This window comes from Globicephala melas, chromosome 11, assembly GCF_963455315.2.
Source record: "Globicephala melas chromosome 11, mGloMel1.2, whole genome shotgun sequence".
In the NCBI taxonomy this organism is placed as follows: Eukaryota; Metazoa; Chordata; class Mammalia; order Artiodactyla; family Delphinidae; genus Globicephala; species Globicephala melas.
This window is the reverse complement of record NC_083324.2, coordinates 73,157,191-73,172,463: the sequence shown is the minus strand read 5'-3', so window position 1 is coordinate 73,172,463 and position 15,273 is coordinate 73,157,191. Positions and strand designations below refer to the sequence as shown.

At 38.7% G+C, this 15,273-nt stretch overlaps 1 protein-coding gene across 2 annotated transcripts in view; it reads right to left on the bottom strand.

Annotated features, from left to right (window-relative positions):
• Positions 1 to 15,273, bottom strand: part of RUNX2 (RUNX family transcription factor 2) — a 122,390-nt gene that overhangs the window by 103,673 nt on the left and 3,444 nt on the right. For both annotated transcript variants that reach the window (XM_030870548.2, XM_030870549.2), the window contains exons 2-3: positions 9,573 to 9,729; positions 3,726 to 3,830 (exon numbers count right to left, since the gene is read on the bottom strand). In XM_030870548.2, coding sequence (XP_030726408.2) covers positions 3,726 to 3,830; positions 9,573 to 9,729 — 262 coding nt within the window. The remainder of the gene's footprint in view (positions 1 to 3,725; positions 3,831 to 9,572; positions 9,730 to 15,273) is intronic.

Here is a 15,273-nt window from a genome sequence, read left to right as displayed (position 1 = left end):
AGGATGAAACCTTTCTGATTTTTGAGTGAAAAGCAAGTCTTGGCAGATGTGCTGATAAGCAGGGCCTCCGAGGAGGGGTACTAGTGCCAGAGCATCCTCTCTTGGACTTTGCTGCAAATAAATTGTTTATCATCAGTTCTGTACAGCTGTCCTCAGGCAGCACGAATACCTGCTCAAGCACAATTTATGGCACTTATTAGTGTTATTTACTGATGAGCAGAAATTAGTAAAGCCATCCGCAAGAAAAAAAAATGTTCCCCTAGAGAACAGAATCTAGATGGTATCTATTTCCTGGAAGCGTACGCTAAGCAAAACTACAGCAAACTTCTGACACTGAAATTGATGTAATAACAGCTCATGCTTAATTAGCACTTACTACACGATAGTCACTGGGCTGTGCATTTTACATACATGACATCACTGAACATCTCTGCAGCAACTGACGAGAAAGATACTATTCTTCTTCTTCTCACTAACTATTATGATTATTCTCACTTTAACAGAGGAAACTGAAGCAAAGAGAACTTAGGTAACTTGCCTACCACCACACAACTGGTAAACAGCGAAGCTGGGCTTTCAGTCCAGACAGCCTGACACAAGAGCCCACACCCTTAATCACTATGTTATTGCTGAGTAAAGACCCAGCCACTTAACGCAGAACTTGTCCTTGTTCAAACAGCTCATCTACCAGAAGTAGCCTGTTCAATATATACTATGGTCTTCCAAAGAAGGACTGAAATTCCATTAACAGAAATCAAGAGCACGAAACACTCAACCCCTTCAAATCACTGCAGCAATAAACAGGTGTACATTCTTTCGATGACAACCACTACTTAAAGAATTAAAATTTTGTGGGAGAAGATGCTAAAACAATTGCATTCATTGTCTTTTTTTCTCCCCTGAGGAAAGCCTTTTTCTGAAGTCCTTCTCTGTTAACGGTCGAAAAAATAAGCCACTTTGAAGTCTAGAGCAGTGATTGGCAAACCACAACTTGTGTGTCAAATCTCACCCACCACCTGTTTTTGTAAGTAAAGTTTTATTGAAACACAGCCATAACCATCCATTTATGTATTGGTGAAGGCTGCTTTTTTTTTTTTTTTTTCCTGCGGTACGTGGGCCTCTCACTGTTGTGGCCTCTCCCGTTGCAGAGCACAGGCCCCGGATGCACAGGCTCAGCGGCCATGGCTCACGGGTCCAGCCGCTCCGCGGCATGTGGGATCTTCCCGGACCGGGGCACGAACCCGTGTCCCCTGCATCGGCAGGCGGACTCTCAACCACTGCGCCACCAGGGAAGCCCGAAGGCTGCTTTTGAGTTACATTGGCAGAGCTGAGTACCTGTGACAGAGATCGTATGGCCCAAAGGGTTGAAATCATTTACTATCTGGCACTTTACAGAAAAAGTTTGCCAACCCATGTTCTAGAGGATTCTCCATTTACCATCACATACACGAAAACCAGTCAAAATCCTATCATACTCACAGTTGAAGGAAGTTGAAAATCCTGGGCATTTTCCACACCTGGGAGTCTCAAAATTAAAGAACAATATTGAGATGAGAGCTATACTTACAAACATTCAGTGCCCAGATGGCCAAGAGCAGGGCAGAAGGAAATAATCCAGTACAGAGAACCCAGGTTGTAGGATTAAAATGTTACTGATGCCAGACCCTTCGTTACATCCAGACACTGAGTTTGACCAGTCACCTTGTGACGTCAGACAAATGACATCACATTTCCACAGATATTTCTGGATCATGAGCAATGTTACTCAGGCTGACCTAGGGTGATGGTCTGCCACTCGACTTCTGTATCTGCTTCCCCCTCCCACCCTCAGCAGCACCCAGGTCACACAAGTACCAGCCGCCCCCTCCACCCGTGACCCTCATTGCTTTCAGAGCACTTCTCTGCCTTCACAGGGCAGTGAACCTAGCAACTATTAATTCTTCCAACAACCTCTTGGGAATGAGGTAATACTACCCTCGCTTGAAAGAGAAGTGACTTTCCCAAAGCTATTGTTCCTCCCTTTTGTCACCACTTTCAGAATGAGGCAGCACCCACCTTTCCCCGCTTCCTCTCCCAACCATCAACTCTGAGCACCAACCCGTGAACATCTGGACACACACACGCACACAAACATATACACACACACAATGATGGTTTTTCCAAGAACTGAGAAAAGCAGCTGAGATCAGCAGGAAACATCTTTACAAGACAAGTATTAGTCGTGTTAAATGTTAAAAGACTACCATCCTGCTTTATGCATTACTAAGAGGGATGTCCCTGCCTTTCCAGGAACGCAGGGGCTAATTAGATTAAATGCTAGAAGATGTCTTCCATCCTAAGGCATCGTCCCAGATGGATGGCAGTCCAGAAAAGTCAGACAAAACCCCAAACCAGGCCAGACGGCCCTGCGCTGATCGATTCACCTGCACTGCATGACCACTAGCCCTGACAACCAGAGACTTGGGGCGACCAGAGACGTGTGTGTGGCCACAGCCTAATGGGACATTCTCAAACTGAGCAGACAGGTCCAGCACTCCCAACGTTGGAAAATCTAGAAGAACGCCATACACATGAAAGGCGGAGAAAAGAAAAACCTCAAAGACTGGCTTTTGAGGCAGGAAACCTCCCTAGTTCAGGCAAGCAGTCAGCCTTCGTGAGATGAAACAGCGGCCAGAGGAGCGGAAGGCAACACGTGTTCCCACCGCTCAAGGACAGGCTGCCAGGGGTAGAGGCAAAACTTCACCAGCCCTTTGCTCTCGGTTTTAGGGGAAGAAGAGCTATGCCACTCTCACTGCCTAGGTAGGTGTATTGTTATATAACAAATATTTCTGCCAGCTGTCCCTCCACCACAAACCAAATTAAACTCTCCAAACACAATGGCTAGGCCTCCGATGAATTCACTCATCAAAGGCAGAGTTCTGTATGATGTTTCCACTGGCATAGAATTTTTAATGTTGTATATATCAAATAGTCTTTAATCCTTAAATATATTTAAATACTGCTCTGGTGAGTATGTTCAAATTAGTTATGGGGGCGGGGCAGGGAAGGCAAACCTGTTTTAATTTAGGTTTAGGAGGAAAATGATATTAGCCCAAATGGATTGTGTGCACTGCCTTAAAATGATGCTGGTTCAACCTTCTAGATGTCTCAGGAGACAAATAAATCCAGGTGGATTTAAACCTGGCCTGACTCTGTTAAAGAAACTACCTGTGGCAATTACTAGAACAAGACCAAACAACAGTGTTGTAACAATCAAGCAAGTTATCCTTTGCAAATAAATTCTTTGTAATTAGGCGGTGTGCTCTTTATAAAGGGAACTGAGTGTAAAAAGTTAAAACACATTCTTAGACCATGGGAAACACACGCAAATGCTTTTTGACTAAGCTCAGGATTTTTCAATGTATTGTTTTCTTCCTCAGCTCTCGTGGATCTGTTCTGCCTTGTCTATTGTGCCCAGTGGATGAACAGAATTTTTAGTAAAAAATTACAGCGACGGAAAGTCACGAAGTTATGTAGGGCTTAGCAATTTTGCGGCAAAGGTGAAAAGTGTAATTTGATTTTCTACTAACTGTGAAGTTCTCCTAATTGTCCCTCATAAAAAGATATGCAGATAGCAAACTTGGCAAAGAAACTATGTGAAAGTAGCACTAACTTATTTGGGATAAATTCCTCACAGGGTCTCTGTAAACTCTATTCCCATTTCCAGTAGGAAGGCAAGCACTTACTTCTGGGTTCCCGGGGTCCATCCACTGTAACTTTAATAGCTCTGTGGTAGGTGGCGACTTGAGGAGGATTTGTGAAGACAGTTATGGTCAAGGTGAAACTCTTGCCTGCAGATAGAAAAGGGGAAAATCAACAGTGAATATAAAAAGACAGTACTGATGACAAAAATAGCAGTACAGATGTCCAAACTGCATTTAAGCATCGCTGAAGAGGGAACAAAACAACAAGGGTCAGGACTCCTTATTCTAATGAGAAACCCTCTGATGGCCACCTCAGGGAGTTGCCAGGCTCACTGAGTGCTAAGATCATCATCTTCACGGCAGTCCTGTGCAAGGAGGCTCCAATTCCAAACAGCGGTTCAGTAGCGAGAGCCGTAATGAAAACAAAAACTGGACCTCTTGAAGAGGGTTCTCTTTCCCTTCAGTTTTCTCCAACATCAGGAACACATCCAAGCAGAAAATTTTAGAAGTCTTTATTTAGGATTAGGTCATGACCCCGTGAGAGAACAATAGTAAATCACTGTTGATTATGCTATTGACTTCACATGGCTTTAGCATTTCATTTGCTTAACTGCACTACAGTGAGAAGATGAAAGAGGAAGGTTCTTATGGGAATCATTTTAACAGGAGCCAGTGTCTCCCGTCCTGGCCTTAATGTGCCTGTGGTATGATGATTTCATCATTACTGGAACAAAGTTTTTTTCCTCCCTGCCCACCCCTTCCTTAACATACATCCTCACTCAGCAGCAATCTTGAAATGACTCCCTGACAGTGACTTATTTTTGGCTAAATATACATGACACCTCCCAATGTAAATATGAATACTTGCTTTTAGAGGAGGGTGTACTTCATCGAAATATTACATCTGATGTTTCAAATTAATGAACTAAAGGTGATGAACAGAGGTTGGGGGGAAGACGGCGCGGGGTGGGGGGGGTGATGGGGGGGGGAGTTTAGGAGCAGATTTGGATGTTTGCTTTCTCCAGAAGAAGATACTAGACTCTGTTACCCAGACTCACTGACAGTTGTAATCAGTTAGATTTGCAACGGTTAGTCATGTCAGATAGTCAAAACTGCAAACTGTTACAAGACAGGAAGAGGTGGGCGTGAAGCAGTGACTCAATAAAACATTCAGCAATCTCAGGCCAGAGCATTCATTTAGCCTGCTCCTGGGACAGATCTTTAAAAAGCTCATTTCGTTTTGCTTTGTTTTTTGGTCAGAGACTGTTTTTCCCTTTACTGAAAGCAGAGGCTATGAAATCAAAACACAAATCTTAAACAATATGTAGCAATGCAAAGTTTAATGCAATCTTTTCAAAGCTTAATATGGAACAGGTTATATACAAGGCTTAATGTGGAACAGGTCTTTGGCTGTCAAGTCTAGTGAATGGGTTTTCTTTTCAACCCAGACCACGTAAGTTCCTAAAAAATGTTTAAGACACATATCATTTGTTACTCTGTATATATAGCTTTAAGTCTCTTTGGCTATACTTTGGCCGAGAAAAAAAAAAAAATAGGAAAGAGAGAGATGCAGGGGGAGGGGGTACAGGGAAAATGAATATTGATTAGAAACCTATTAAGTGCCAGTCGCTTCATAGACATTATCTCATTTAATACTACCCAGTAAGGTTTATCACCCCCACTTCACAAATGAGGAAACCGAAGCCCAGAGAGAGTATTGGTAATTTAACCACACAACTAATAAGTGGAAAAAATCAGAACCTGAACCCAGGTCTTCCAGACCCTAAAATTAATGCTCTTCCTTTTAACTTTGTCAGAGAACATTTTTAGAAATTAATAGGTAATTTATTGTGACATGTGTCCCAAATAGCTCTATCAGACCAAGAAGCAAATATAAATCTAGTAATGTAGTATGTCAGCCAGAATGATGAAATCATCTATTCTTAAAGTGTCACTGATATATCGTATTTCATTATTATATATTGAATGTTACATGGATTTAAGTAATTTAATTGTCTGCTTGGGGAACAGAGGATTTATTATAAACATTAAGACTAACCAGAAGAATAAGGCAGCCAGGAGTCTAAACTAGTCACAGAAAACTGAAAGTCTACAGAAATGGAGATTAGAACGTTGAACAGGAGGCCACTGGATTCAGATCAGGACCTTAAAACAATGGGAAGTTCTGGAGGAGTGAATGGGCTGAACCCCTAGATTGAAAGTTAATTTGCATGAAACCGTAAAAAGATCCCTTCTGGGTTGGATCAACCGTCTGTGAGTCAGGATCGCATTTCTAACAGTGGCTTTGAGGGCAGTGCTTGGAAGACACTTGTCATCTGTGGCACAAATCTTCATAAATCAAGGATGTACGCATCTCAATTGTCCTTAATGACCCTAAATAACCTGCTAGAGACACTGCCCATGAGTTTATATAAACCGGTTCTAATAGTATTGCTGTTTGAGACTTTTACAACGCACTTAGGATATTAAAAGGCATCGATGCTTCTCCCAAATTCAGAGGAACACCTTAGGTAGGAACAAAAGCCAAATATAGAATTCACCCTCCAAGATAAAGCATCTAAATGTTCAAAACAGAACCAGTTTTCTATAAAGACCTCTTTTAAAAAGAGGTGGGTTTGGGGGAAAGGAAACAAGTATTTGAGTCCGACGGCGGTCTCCTAAAATCCAATCCTAAGGATCAAGACGTACTTTAACAACTAAAACAAAAACCAAGGAGGTTCCTTCCACTTCTCATTGCCCCTTCAGAAGGAACATGAACGTAACGTTCAAGAAACTTCCACCCAACTAGGTAATTTGTTCTTCCCCCTATAAACAGTGATACATTTCGTAAGTCAAATGTTTATATGTATATTCATGACTTCCTTAAATTAAAAAAAAAATTCCAAATCCCATTGTTTATTACTTTCCATAATAAGCGATAAAAATGCAGGCTCTTAAGACAACTAATTGTAGCATCCTTGGCTTCATCTAGGAACTAGTTCTGCAGTGTGTCCTCAAGTCATATATTTTCTGAGATACACATAGGAACTGTCATTGAAAAACAATTCCAACCTAGCCCAAGGGGCTGTCAGAAATTGTCGGGAAAGTTAAGATTATAAGCAGGGATTGTATCCTAAATTGACAAGTACTATGCTCTGTACACTGCAGGTGCTTAGAAGTGCTTGTAAATTAAAAGCAACATGCTTGATGTCAAAAGCGAGGAAACACACCAAGAAAACGTAAGGACCAAAGTCACTTTAAATACTTCTGTTTAAAATATAAAGGAGAAAAAAGGAAAAGACAATTTAAAAATATAAGCCACTCCTCACTTAATGCAAGTTTCACCGATGCTCTACTTTTATTCCAAAGTACTTCATAAAAGTTGTGGTCACTGGATAACCCATAATGCCAGAGTAAATAGTGATGTGACTCCCTTATAAATCAAAAACTGCTTTGCAATTTCTGAGAGTTTATATTTCTACCAGTGAAAAAAATTGTACCATTTGAGGAACTTGGTGTTTTTTTATTTTTTAATGCTACTGAAATAGAAAATTTAAATAGCTGGGGAAAAAATACAATGGTAGCAGCACGTTGACCCACACTTACAAACCTGAGAGAAATGTAGAAGTGTGAAAATCAAAGAGGAAGCTGGAAAAAGTCTGTTAGAAAGCAGGTCAGGTACACGGGCAGGTTAAAGGGTTTCCTGCCACTGAAGAACTGACCCATTTTTTTTTTCAAAGAGTGGTATCTCTTGTCAGTATTCTCTGTCCTTTTTTCCTTTTCATTTCAGCTTGATATTACTGTTTCCTTTCATATAATGTTAATGTCATGATATAAAAATCTATTATTAGTGATAAATCAATTTTTCTTTCTCTCTCCACCCGCTCCCCCCACCCCCAATCTAAGTCTCGAAGACAAGTCTGGACCAATTTCTCCATCCTGCCTCTGGCAGCAAACTGTAGCATTTCAGATCCTCCACCAAGTCCCGGCTGCTTCAAAGGAAAAATCCTACTTTCTTCAGTTAAGATCATAAGAAATATAGGGGGAGGGGGTCAGCTCTGTTTGGACATAATTACACTTCATCAAAAGAAGCTTTCTTCATCTTCCATGCGTGAAAAGTCTGCAAGCAGTTAAGTCTGTCTTTTTTTTTTAAATATAAAAATTGCTATTTGGGAAACCAGCCAAAACTCAGAAAGCCAATATAGTAAAACAGTGCACACCCTTTGTTTCTCTTTGAAGTTTCTTAAATAAATATGTTGAGGGTTTACAAAGTACACTATCACTTTGCCATAGTTTCTACTCAAATTGATCAGAGAAAAGTTATAGAGCATCTATACAATACAAAAGCAAGATAAATGAAAACACTAGTTTTTATCTGTAAAATGAAGTATAGCGCCCAGTCTTTTAAATACTAAAATGCATTACTCTAGTTCAAAACAAAGTAATATTACATAAGGAGAAAGATGCAACTCAGAGCATACAGGTACATCATCGTGTTCAAATTTTTCTTGATTCTTACTAGAAAAAAGAAATTTTAATTGTACTGTGGACCTGCACCAGTAACTGAGAAATAAAAATGAATACACACACATACACACTTCACACCTCATCAGTCAACAGTGAGACAGAATGCGTCTTTTTTTTTCTTTTAATGAAAGTGAACTAAACCTGATGCTGAGATAACCCCTTGAGTTTTGATTCTACCAGAGGCTCTGAGCCTCATTTTATTTCAAACCTTTCAGTAACAGTATCTCATTAGCATGCATCATTTTTTTTTTAAGTTAAAAAGTACAACTTCTTGGCCCTGTTCCTAGAAAGTACACTAAAACTACTCATCGGAAACAGCCTTGCCTGAACTTCCCTTATCAAGTTTTTACAATGGTAATAATTTGACATCTGATCCAAACTAAAGGGCAATTATTGGACATGGTTTAAAAATTGATGCTTCTTATTTCCTAATTCAAACCTGGGTTGAAGTCACCCCATAGGTCTTTATAATTTATTTCACCCCAGTCCTAAAGTGGTCTATTTTCTCTCTTCTCATCGAAATACTTAACATGGAAATATTAGATTCAATCAATAAATAAAGGAACATAATGCTTCTAATGAATGACGATTAAAAGTCTCTCTATAGAATAAGTAAATAAAAGCCAAATATTGGTTTTCTCTGAGACTTTTTTAAGAACATTAACCGCATTTATAAAACAGCTATAAAAACCCTAAAAGGGATTATTTTCTGTTTTATGATCTTTTGATGGATTCCTAATAGTTGAATGGGGGTGTGGATGGTGGAAACTCTTAAATAATGTACGAATATTTAGAGTCCTGATCTTTCATCTACACAGTCATACTAACATAAGTAACACCTTATTCACTTATTCGAATGAAAAGCCTTCTGTAAAAAACCATGATTTTTAAATAGGTTCTTATAGAAGTAAATTAAATCCTACAGAGGAAACATATGTGATAAGTGAAGAGCATTATGCTTGCTGTCCTTGCTACAACTTCGAGCAAAACTGATATTATCAGGAAATTGATCCAATGCATTCCCTTTTCTTTGCCCTTTGCCACTGAATGTACTGTTACTTGGCTCCTGTAACTCAGAACTTGAACCTCCAACTGTTCCTCCCTCCACCTTATATGCTCACACCCAGTGAAATTAGGAACTGGTTCTTCTGAAAACACTGTTTGAATTTTCAATATCATAAAACAAATGAAAAAGGCCTGAGTACTCACTAAAACACTCAACCTCATCTGGACGTATTTAAAGAAAACCTTTAGTAATTCTATTCGGTAGAAGGTACTGATTTGAATACAGACAGGCCTACATTTCATCAGAGGATCCTAATGTGTTTATTCCATTATCCATATTAAAAATCAGAGACCTACCTCGTCCACTCCGGCCCACAAATCTCAGATCGTTGAACCTTGCTACTTGGTTTTTCATAACAGCAGAGGCATTTCGGAGCTCAGCAGAATAATTTTCATCATTACCCGCCATGACGGTAACCACAGTCCCATCTGGTACCTCTCCGAGGGCTACCACCTACATAAAACAGGAAACACAGCAACAATAATGGCACATCAGAAAAGCTTAAACACTGAGAATACAGTCTCATGGTAAATGATGCATCTTATCAGGACTTAGTGCTCTAGTCCCGTAATGGCAGACAGGAATGAGGCATCTGCATATGCGTTCGGATGCCACTTCAAAGAGACCAGTGTTTCAGGGTCCACCCACTCCAAAGGCAGGCAAAAGTTTCCTTCATTTGTTGTTGGATTCTTCACAGAATGCATGTACATTTTTATTAAATCCCCATGTTAAGTTGTCCATAGGAATTATGCCACAGAAGGAAAGCTGATGGCCCATCTGCAGATTGCATCGTACATAGTAAGGCACCGCCTGTCTGCAGCCTGGAGCGCCCTGAGGTGTGGTCTCATCCAGATCACAGGCCAAAAAAAAAAAAAAAAGGAAGTCTGGTCAGCTTTATGGGAGAAGATATTCAGGGGAAACCTTACAGTGGTATCCAGAAGTACATTTCATCTCCTTACTTTGAGCTAGATATTCAGCTTTCAATCACACTGCAAAGAACTACGGAACGCCCACTCTGCAGTGGGACCCATGGAATATACAAAGCCATCAAGAAGCCTAAAGTCTAGGTACAGGATAAAGATATATAAGAGGCTGAAAATGACCACCGATAAATGACTGGTATAGACAGAAAATACACCCGTAGCCAAACTTCTGTCTTGTCCCATCTGCCATCTTGGAATGACACGCTTGCCTCCTTAATCTTCAACAATTAACCTGCAGCCGATTAACTTGGGCAAGTCAGGATCCAGAATAATCAGTCTTTGAGTCTAATAAACATTTTCACTGCTGCAAGGCATGGATCACACTCCAGGATCGGCTAACTTGCAAATTGGTGCCTCTGATTAACATGGAGCCCGGAAAGGAAGGCCGGTGCAGAGTCTTTGCTGTCATATATAAAACACACTATTCTTAATCCATGAATTAAGGCCTTGCTCCTTGATAACATCCTTTCTCTCAACTAACTTCCAGGATCCTATAATATTCAGATGAGTTCCATCTCTTGCTCGTTCGGCTTCCAGATGCCCGTGTGGTGACTAAGCCACAGCTCTGGCTACAGTAGCCCCACTACCCTCCAATGACAATATCCATGTGTGCTTGCCTGTCTGGCAAATATTACCCTCATCCTTCTGCTACTCCCTCTTTTGTCAAGATGTCCATAAGGCAAACCAAAGCATTTAATTCCATGCTCCCAATACAATTTGTACGTAACTCTCATTAAAGCAGATTCTTTACAATGTGATGAAACAGACATTATCACTACGCTTTAGAGCTGCATTTCCCTCACCCTTGAACCCTACCCTAGCACCCCTCCACTATACCCTCTGCTCAAGCCAGGGAAACAACCAAACAAACGTGTCAATATTTTTTTCACCCTTACTGTTCTCTTAGGCTGTTCCATTCCTTCTTTAGCACTTTGTTATTCAGTTTAAAACCTTAAAGCCGTCCTTAAATTACAGAAACCACTTCCTGAGCATCCCACTGGACTCAAATGATCCTCATTTCAAAGTATGTATAGGAATGACCCATCTGCTCCTTGATATGCTAGCCCAAAGCTATGAGACTCCCTCTTAGGAGCCCAGATTATATTAGACTAGAAATTACACAAGGCAAGGGCCTTCATCTGTCTTGTTCACCACTATACACCCAGCTCCCAAAACAGTGCCTGGCACAGAGTAAGTGTTTGATAAATATTTTTGAAATAAATAAATGAAAGAGCTCCACAAAGAGCACCACTTCCCACTGCCAACAGTCCATGAGAGAACCAGTTAAAGGTTGAGTCAGCATCCCCAGCTAGCAGTAATATGCCCTTGCTCCAAACCAGTTTTCTGACAACTTTTTCCATCCCAGAAGAGAGGGACTCATGCCCACTATCCTTTACCCGGAATATACGGTTACTCTATTCAATCTGAGAAGTCTCCCAGGTCAAGGGTAAATCCCTTGAGAACATGACTTCCTTCCTGCATACTTGACCTAGGGCCTCAAGTGGCTGCTGAACACAGGTAACGCTGTACACCCCTGATAGGGGCAATGTACTTTTCAACTTTTTGAATTCACAAGGCCAAAAATGTGCACATTTGAAAAATACTGAAATACTGAAAAAACTGACTGTCTGCCAGTATTCATCTGAATGTTTGACATTTTTTACGCTCAGCATATTGTGTTTTAACACCTGCTGTGAGGCTTTCTATGTCAAAGTAAATATGGAACCAGTAAGTGCACTAATGAAGGTAGAAAAGTTGTACTGTTTAGAAGAGAATTAATGCACCAAAAATCAAGAGGCCCCACTTCTCCCCCACCTCTGTTACACATCTGCTATGATCTCAAGTAACTTCATCTCCTGAAACTACCGTTTTCCAATATAAATTGGAAATCGTTTTTTTAAAGTCTGTAAAATGTAGAAGATACTATATAAGTATAGAGTACGATTATAATCATGTACTTTTTGTAAGATGAGCAGGCTAACTTCTGTTCCAAGTCAGCTGTGTGCTAAACACAGGCTTTTACTTATAAGCTTCCTTAAAGGGTTCAATTGAATATGTAATTCTTTACTTCATGTCCTGAGATGTTTTTTGGTGTTGTTGAGAGATACAGGAGGACTGCTGATGGGTTTCACTCCAGGCTGGCTAAATTTCATCTAAAAAAAGTGAAGAAATCTGTCCCAATATAAAGATTTTTAAGAGCTCTGGGACATTATTATTTTACTGCATATTTTTAACATAATGGATTTTTTTTAGTTAGAAGAAAAGGAAAATTGATTCAATATGGGAAAATACAAAAGAAAAGATCCCTAAGCGTGAAATACATAAATCCATTTTTCTTTGCTTAAGCAGTATAATTAAATATTAAATATTGGTATGTTTTATGCATTACATTTAATAACAAAACAAATAGGTCATCACAAAATGTGTGAGTCTTCTATGAGGCTTACAACTTGGCCCGGAAAAAAAAAATTGCTAACTAACAAGATATAGTGACAACTTTTCCTGTTATGGCTGAATTCTATTTTAATGGCTAAATATATTGGTTCTTTCTGCTATTCACTCTACCAAAGCAGATTGCCTAATGTTTTTCTGAGGAAAAAAGGGGGGATAAGAAGTAATGTATGTGACTTTATATCAATCAGAAGTGTAATTATATGTCTGAGGGTTTAAACAAAAAGTAGATCTCTGAAGCTAAAAAGTTTCCCTTGGAGATTCTCGACTGTGTTTATCTAAAAGAAAACCAAAAGAATCAAGAAATTTTTACACGTTTCATCTGTACCAAACCCAAGCAATGGAAAACACTTTAAGGGGTAGAGAGTAGTCAAAAATCGCCCTTTAACTAGTTAGGAGTTAGCACGCATTAAACTTTGTTTCCACACTACCCAATACAAAAAGTTGTTCGGCAAAGAATAATTTGTGACGAAAACTTGACAGTTACTTTTCTAGGTGCTTTTAACATATAAAATCTACAAATTCAAGAAACTTCATGGGCAAGAGGGAAGTAATTTTGTGTCCTGACATTTTAGAATAGAGAAAGAAGTTCCTTTATTTAGCACACCTCATTATAACTAGCATTTAAATCACATGATACGGAGCTTGTGCAAAATAAAGTAAAAGAATATTTAACTCTAGAAACGCTATTGAAAATTTTTATGAGACTCCCTACGACTAAATCTGTGAGTTACTCTGAAAGAGGAACAACAGAGAATTAACTCAGGCCCTTAAAATTGTTTTTGTGGTCTTATTATATGGAAATTTAAATTGCCTATGACATTTCCACGTACAGAAGTCTAGTCTTTGCTAATCAATTACTCTTACAGACCAATATCACTGGGCACATTGCACTTGCAGCAAAACTGAAATATAATTATTTTTCAAGATAGAATCTTATCAAATCTTTCTTCGGAATACAAAGAGAGGTAAGGGAGTAATTGCAAAAAGGAAAAGTTTTATTTCTATGATAATTATTTAAAGATAACTTTAACTATCAAAAAGTTTCGCAAATATTACAGTTACTTCTTAGAATCTAACTTAGAATTTAGAAAAACCTGGTTGAATTGTAGAGAAAAGAGGAAATACAATATAAAATATCATTTCATAATTTTTAAAATACATGTCAAAGAGAAATTTGACGGAAATTACTTCAATTTAAGCCAGAAACTTATGAGCCATGTATCAAGCTGGTTTAGATCATCTAACAATGGATATTCTGGAATTTTGAAAGGATACAAACAGCAATGCCAATGGGGAGAAAATAATGAACGATATTTTATCATGCCTGTTTTCAAATATAAGTTTTCTAAAATTTCTGAGTGTTTATTTTCCATCTAAAATTATTTGTTTCCATTACCTTACCAGTAAGTTTTATATACTCAATCCTAAAATTTTTAACTTTATTTTTATTGCATTTAAAGGCATAACACAAAAACGTGTCTGTCTTTACATAACTTGAGATCTATTACGATTTACATAATTTTGCACAGCAACTCACAGTAGGTTTAGCAAAGTTTTAACAGGTTTAATAACCTGTTTGTTTAGGTAAAATTACATTCAAAAAGACACAAACATAAAATCTGATCATTAAACATGTAAGGAACTACAACTCATTATGTCAAATAGTTATTAGCTGCATACTTGCTTATGAAGAGAAAAATGGCCAATGACGTTGAAAAATTATTTTCAAATAGGAATTGCTCCATCATTTTGAAACCCTATTTATGACAAATACTGAAAGGTATCATTAAACATGCAGAATTAACTATGAGCAATAGATCATATATCTAAAACTGTGTTTTTTTTCTTTAACATTGCCAGAAAAACATATGATACTGGTAAATAGATAGTCCAGCGTTTGCTAACTTAAAACAGTGCAATGGTCTTACACTACTTTTAGCTTTAAAATATACATCTGGACTTAAATTTTCTGCATGGTGTTTCAGCTTGAAGCTATTTAAAGCAGCTGAGTTATGAACCCTGAACACCAGGCTTCAGGGTGGAAATGCTGACAGACCCCTAACTTACAAGGGTGCTACTGGATACAGGGCTAACATGTTCTCTCCACTATTTCTACCTGACCATTAACTAATGAGCTGAATTTGCGTATTGCTTTTTCATCACTACAATTACCTAGGACAGAAAGGGCCTGGGATCTTCTAATAGTATGCCTTAACTATTTTAAGCTTTCAGTGAGATACACCTGAGAGAAAGGTTAAAAATATTTATTTCCATTTCCTTGACACCTGGGAGCACTGAACATTTCAAAACTGCAGAACTTTGTTAAAAATATAACGCTAATAAACAGCTTGGTGTATTTTAAAGTATACAAGTTGTTTTTGCACTTTTACATGTCAGAGTATAAATGAATTAACTACTTTCGTATAATCCTAAAACAAGATCAGATGAACAGCTCTAATACATGACATGTCTTAATACAATACATTGCCAATATCATTCTGAAGTGCTGTTTTAAGTTAACGTATCACAACACAGTCTACTGAATGCATTTCTGATTCTC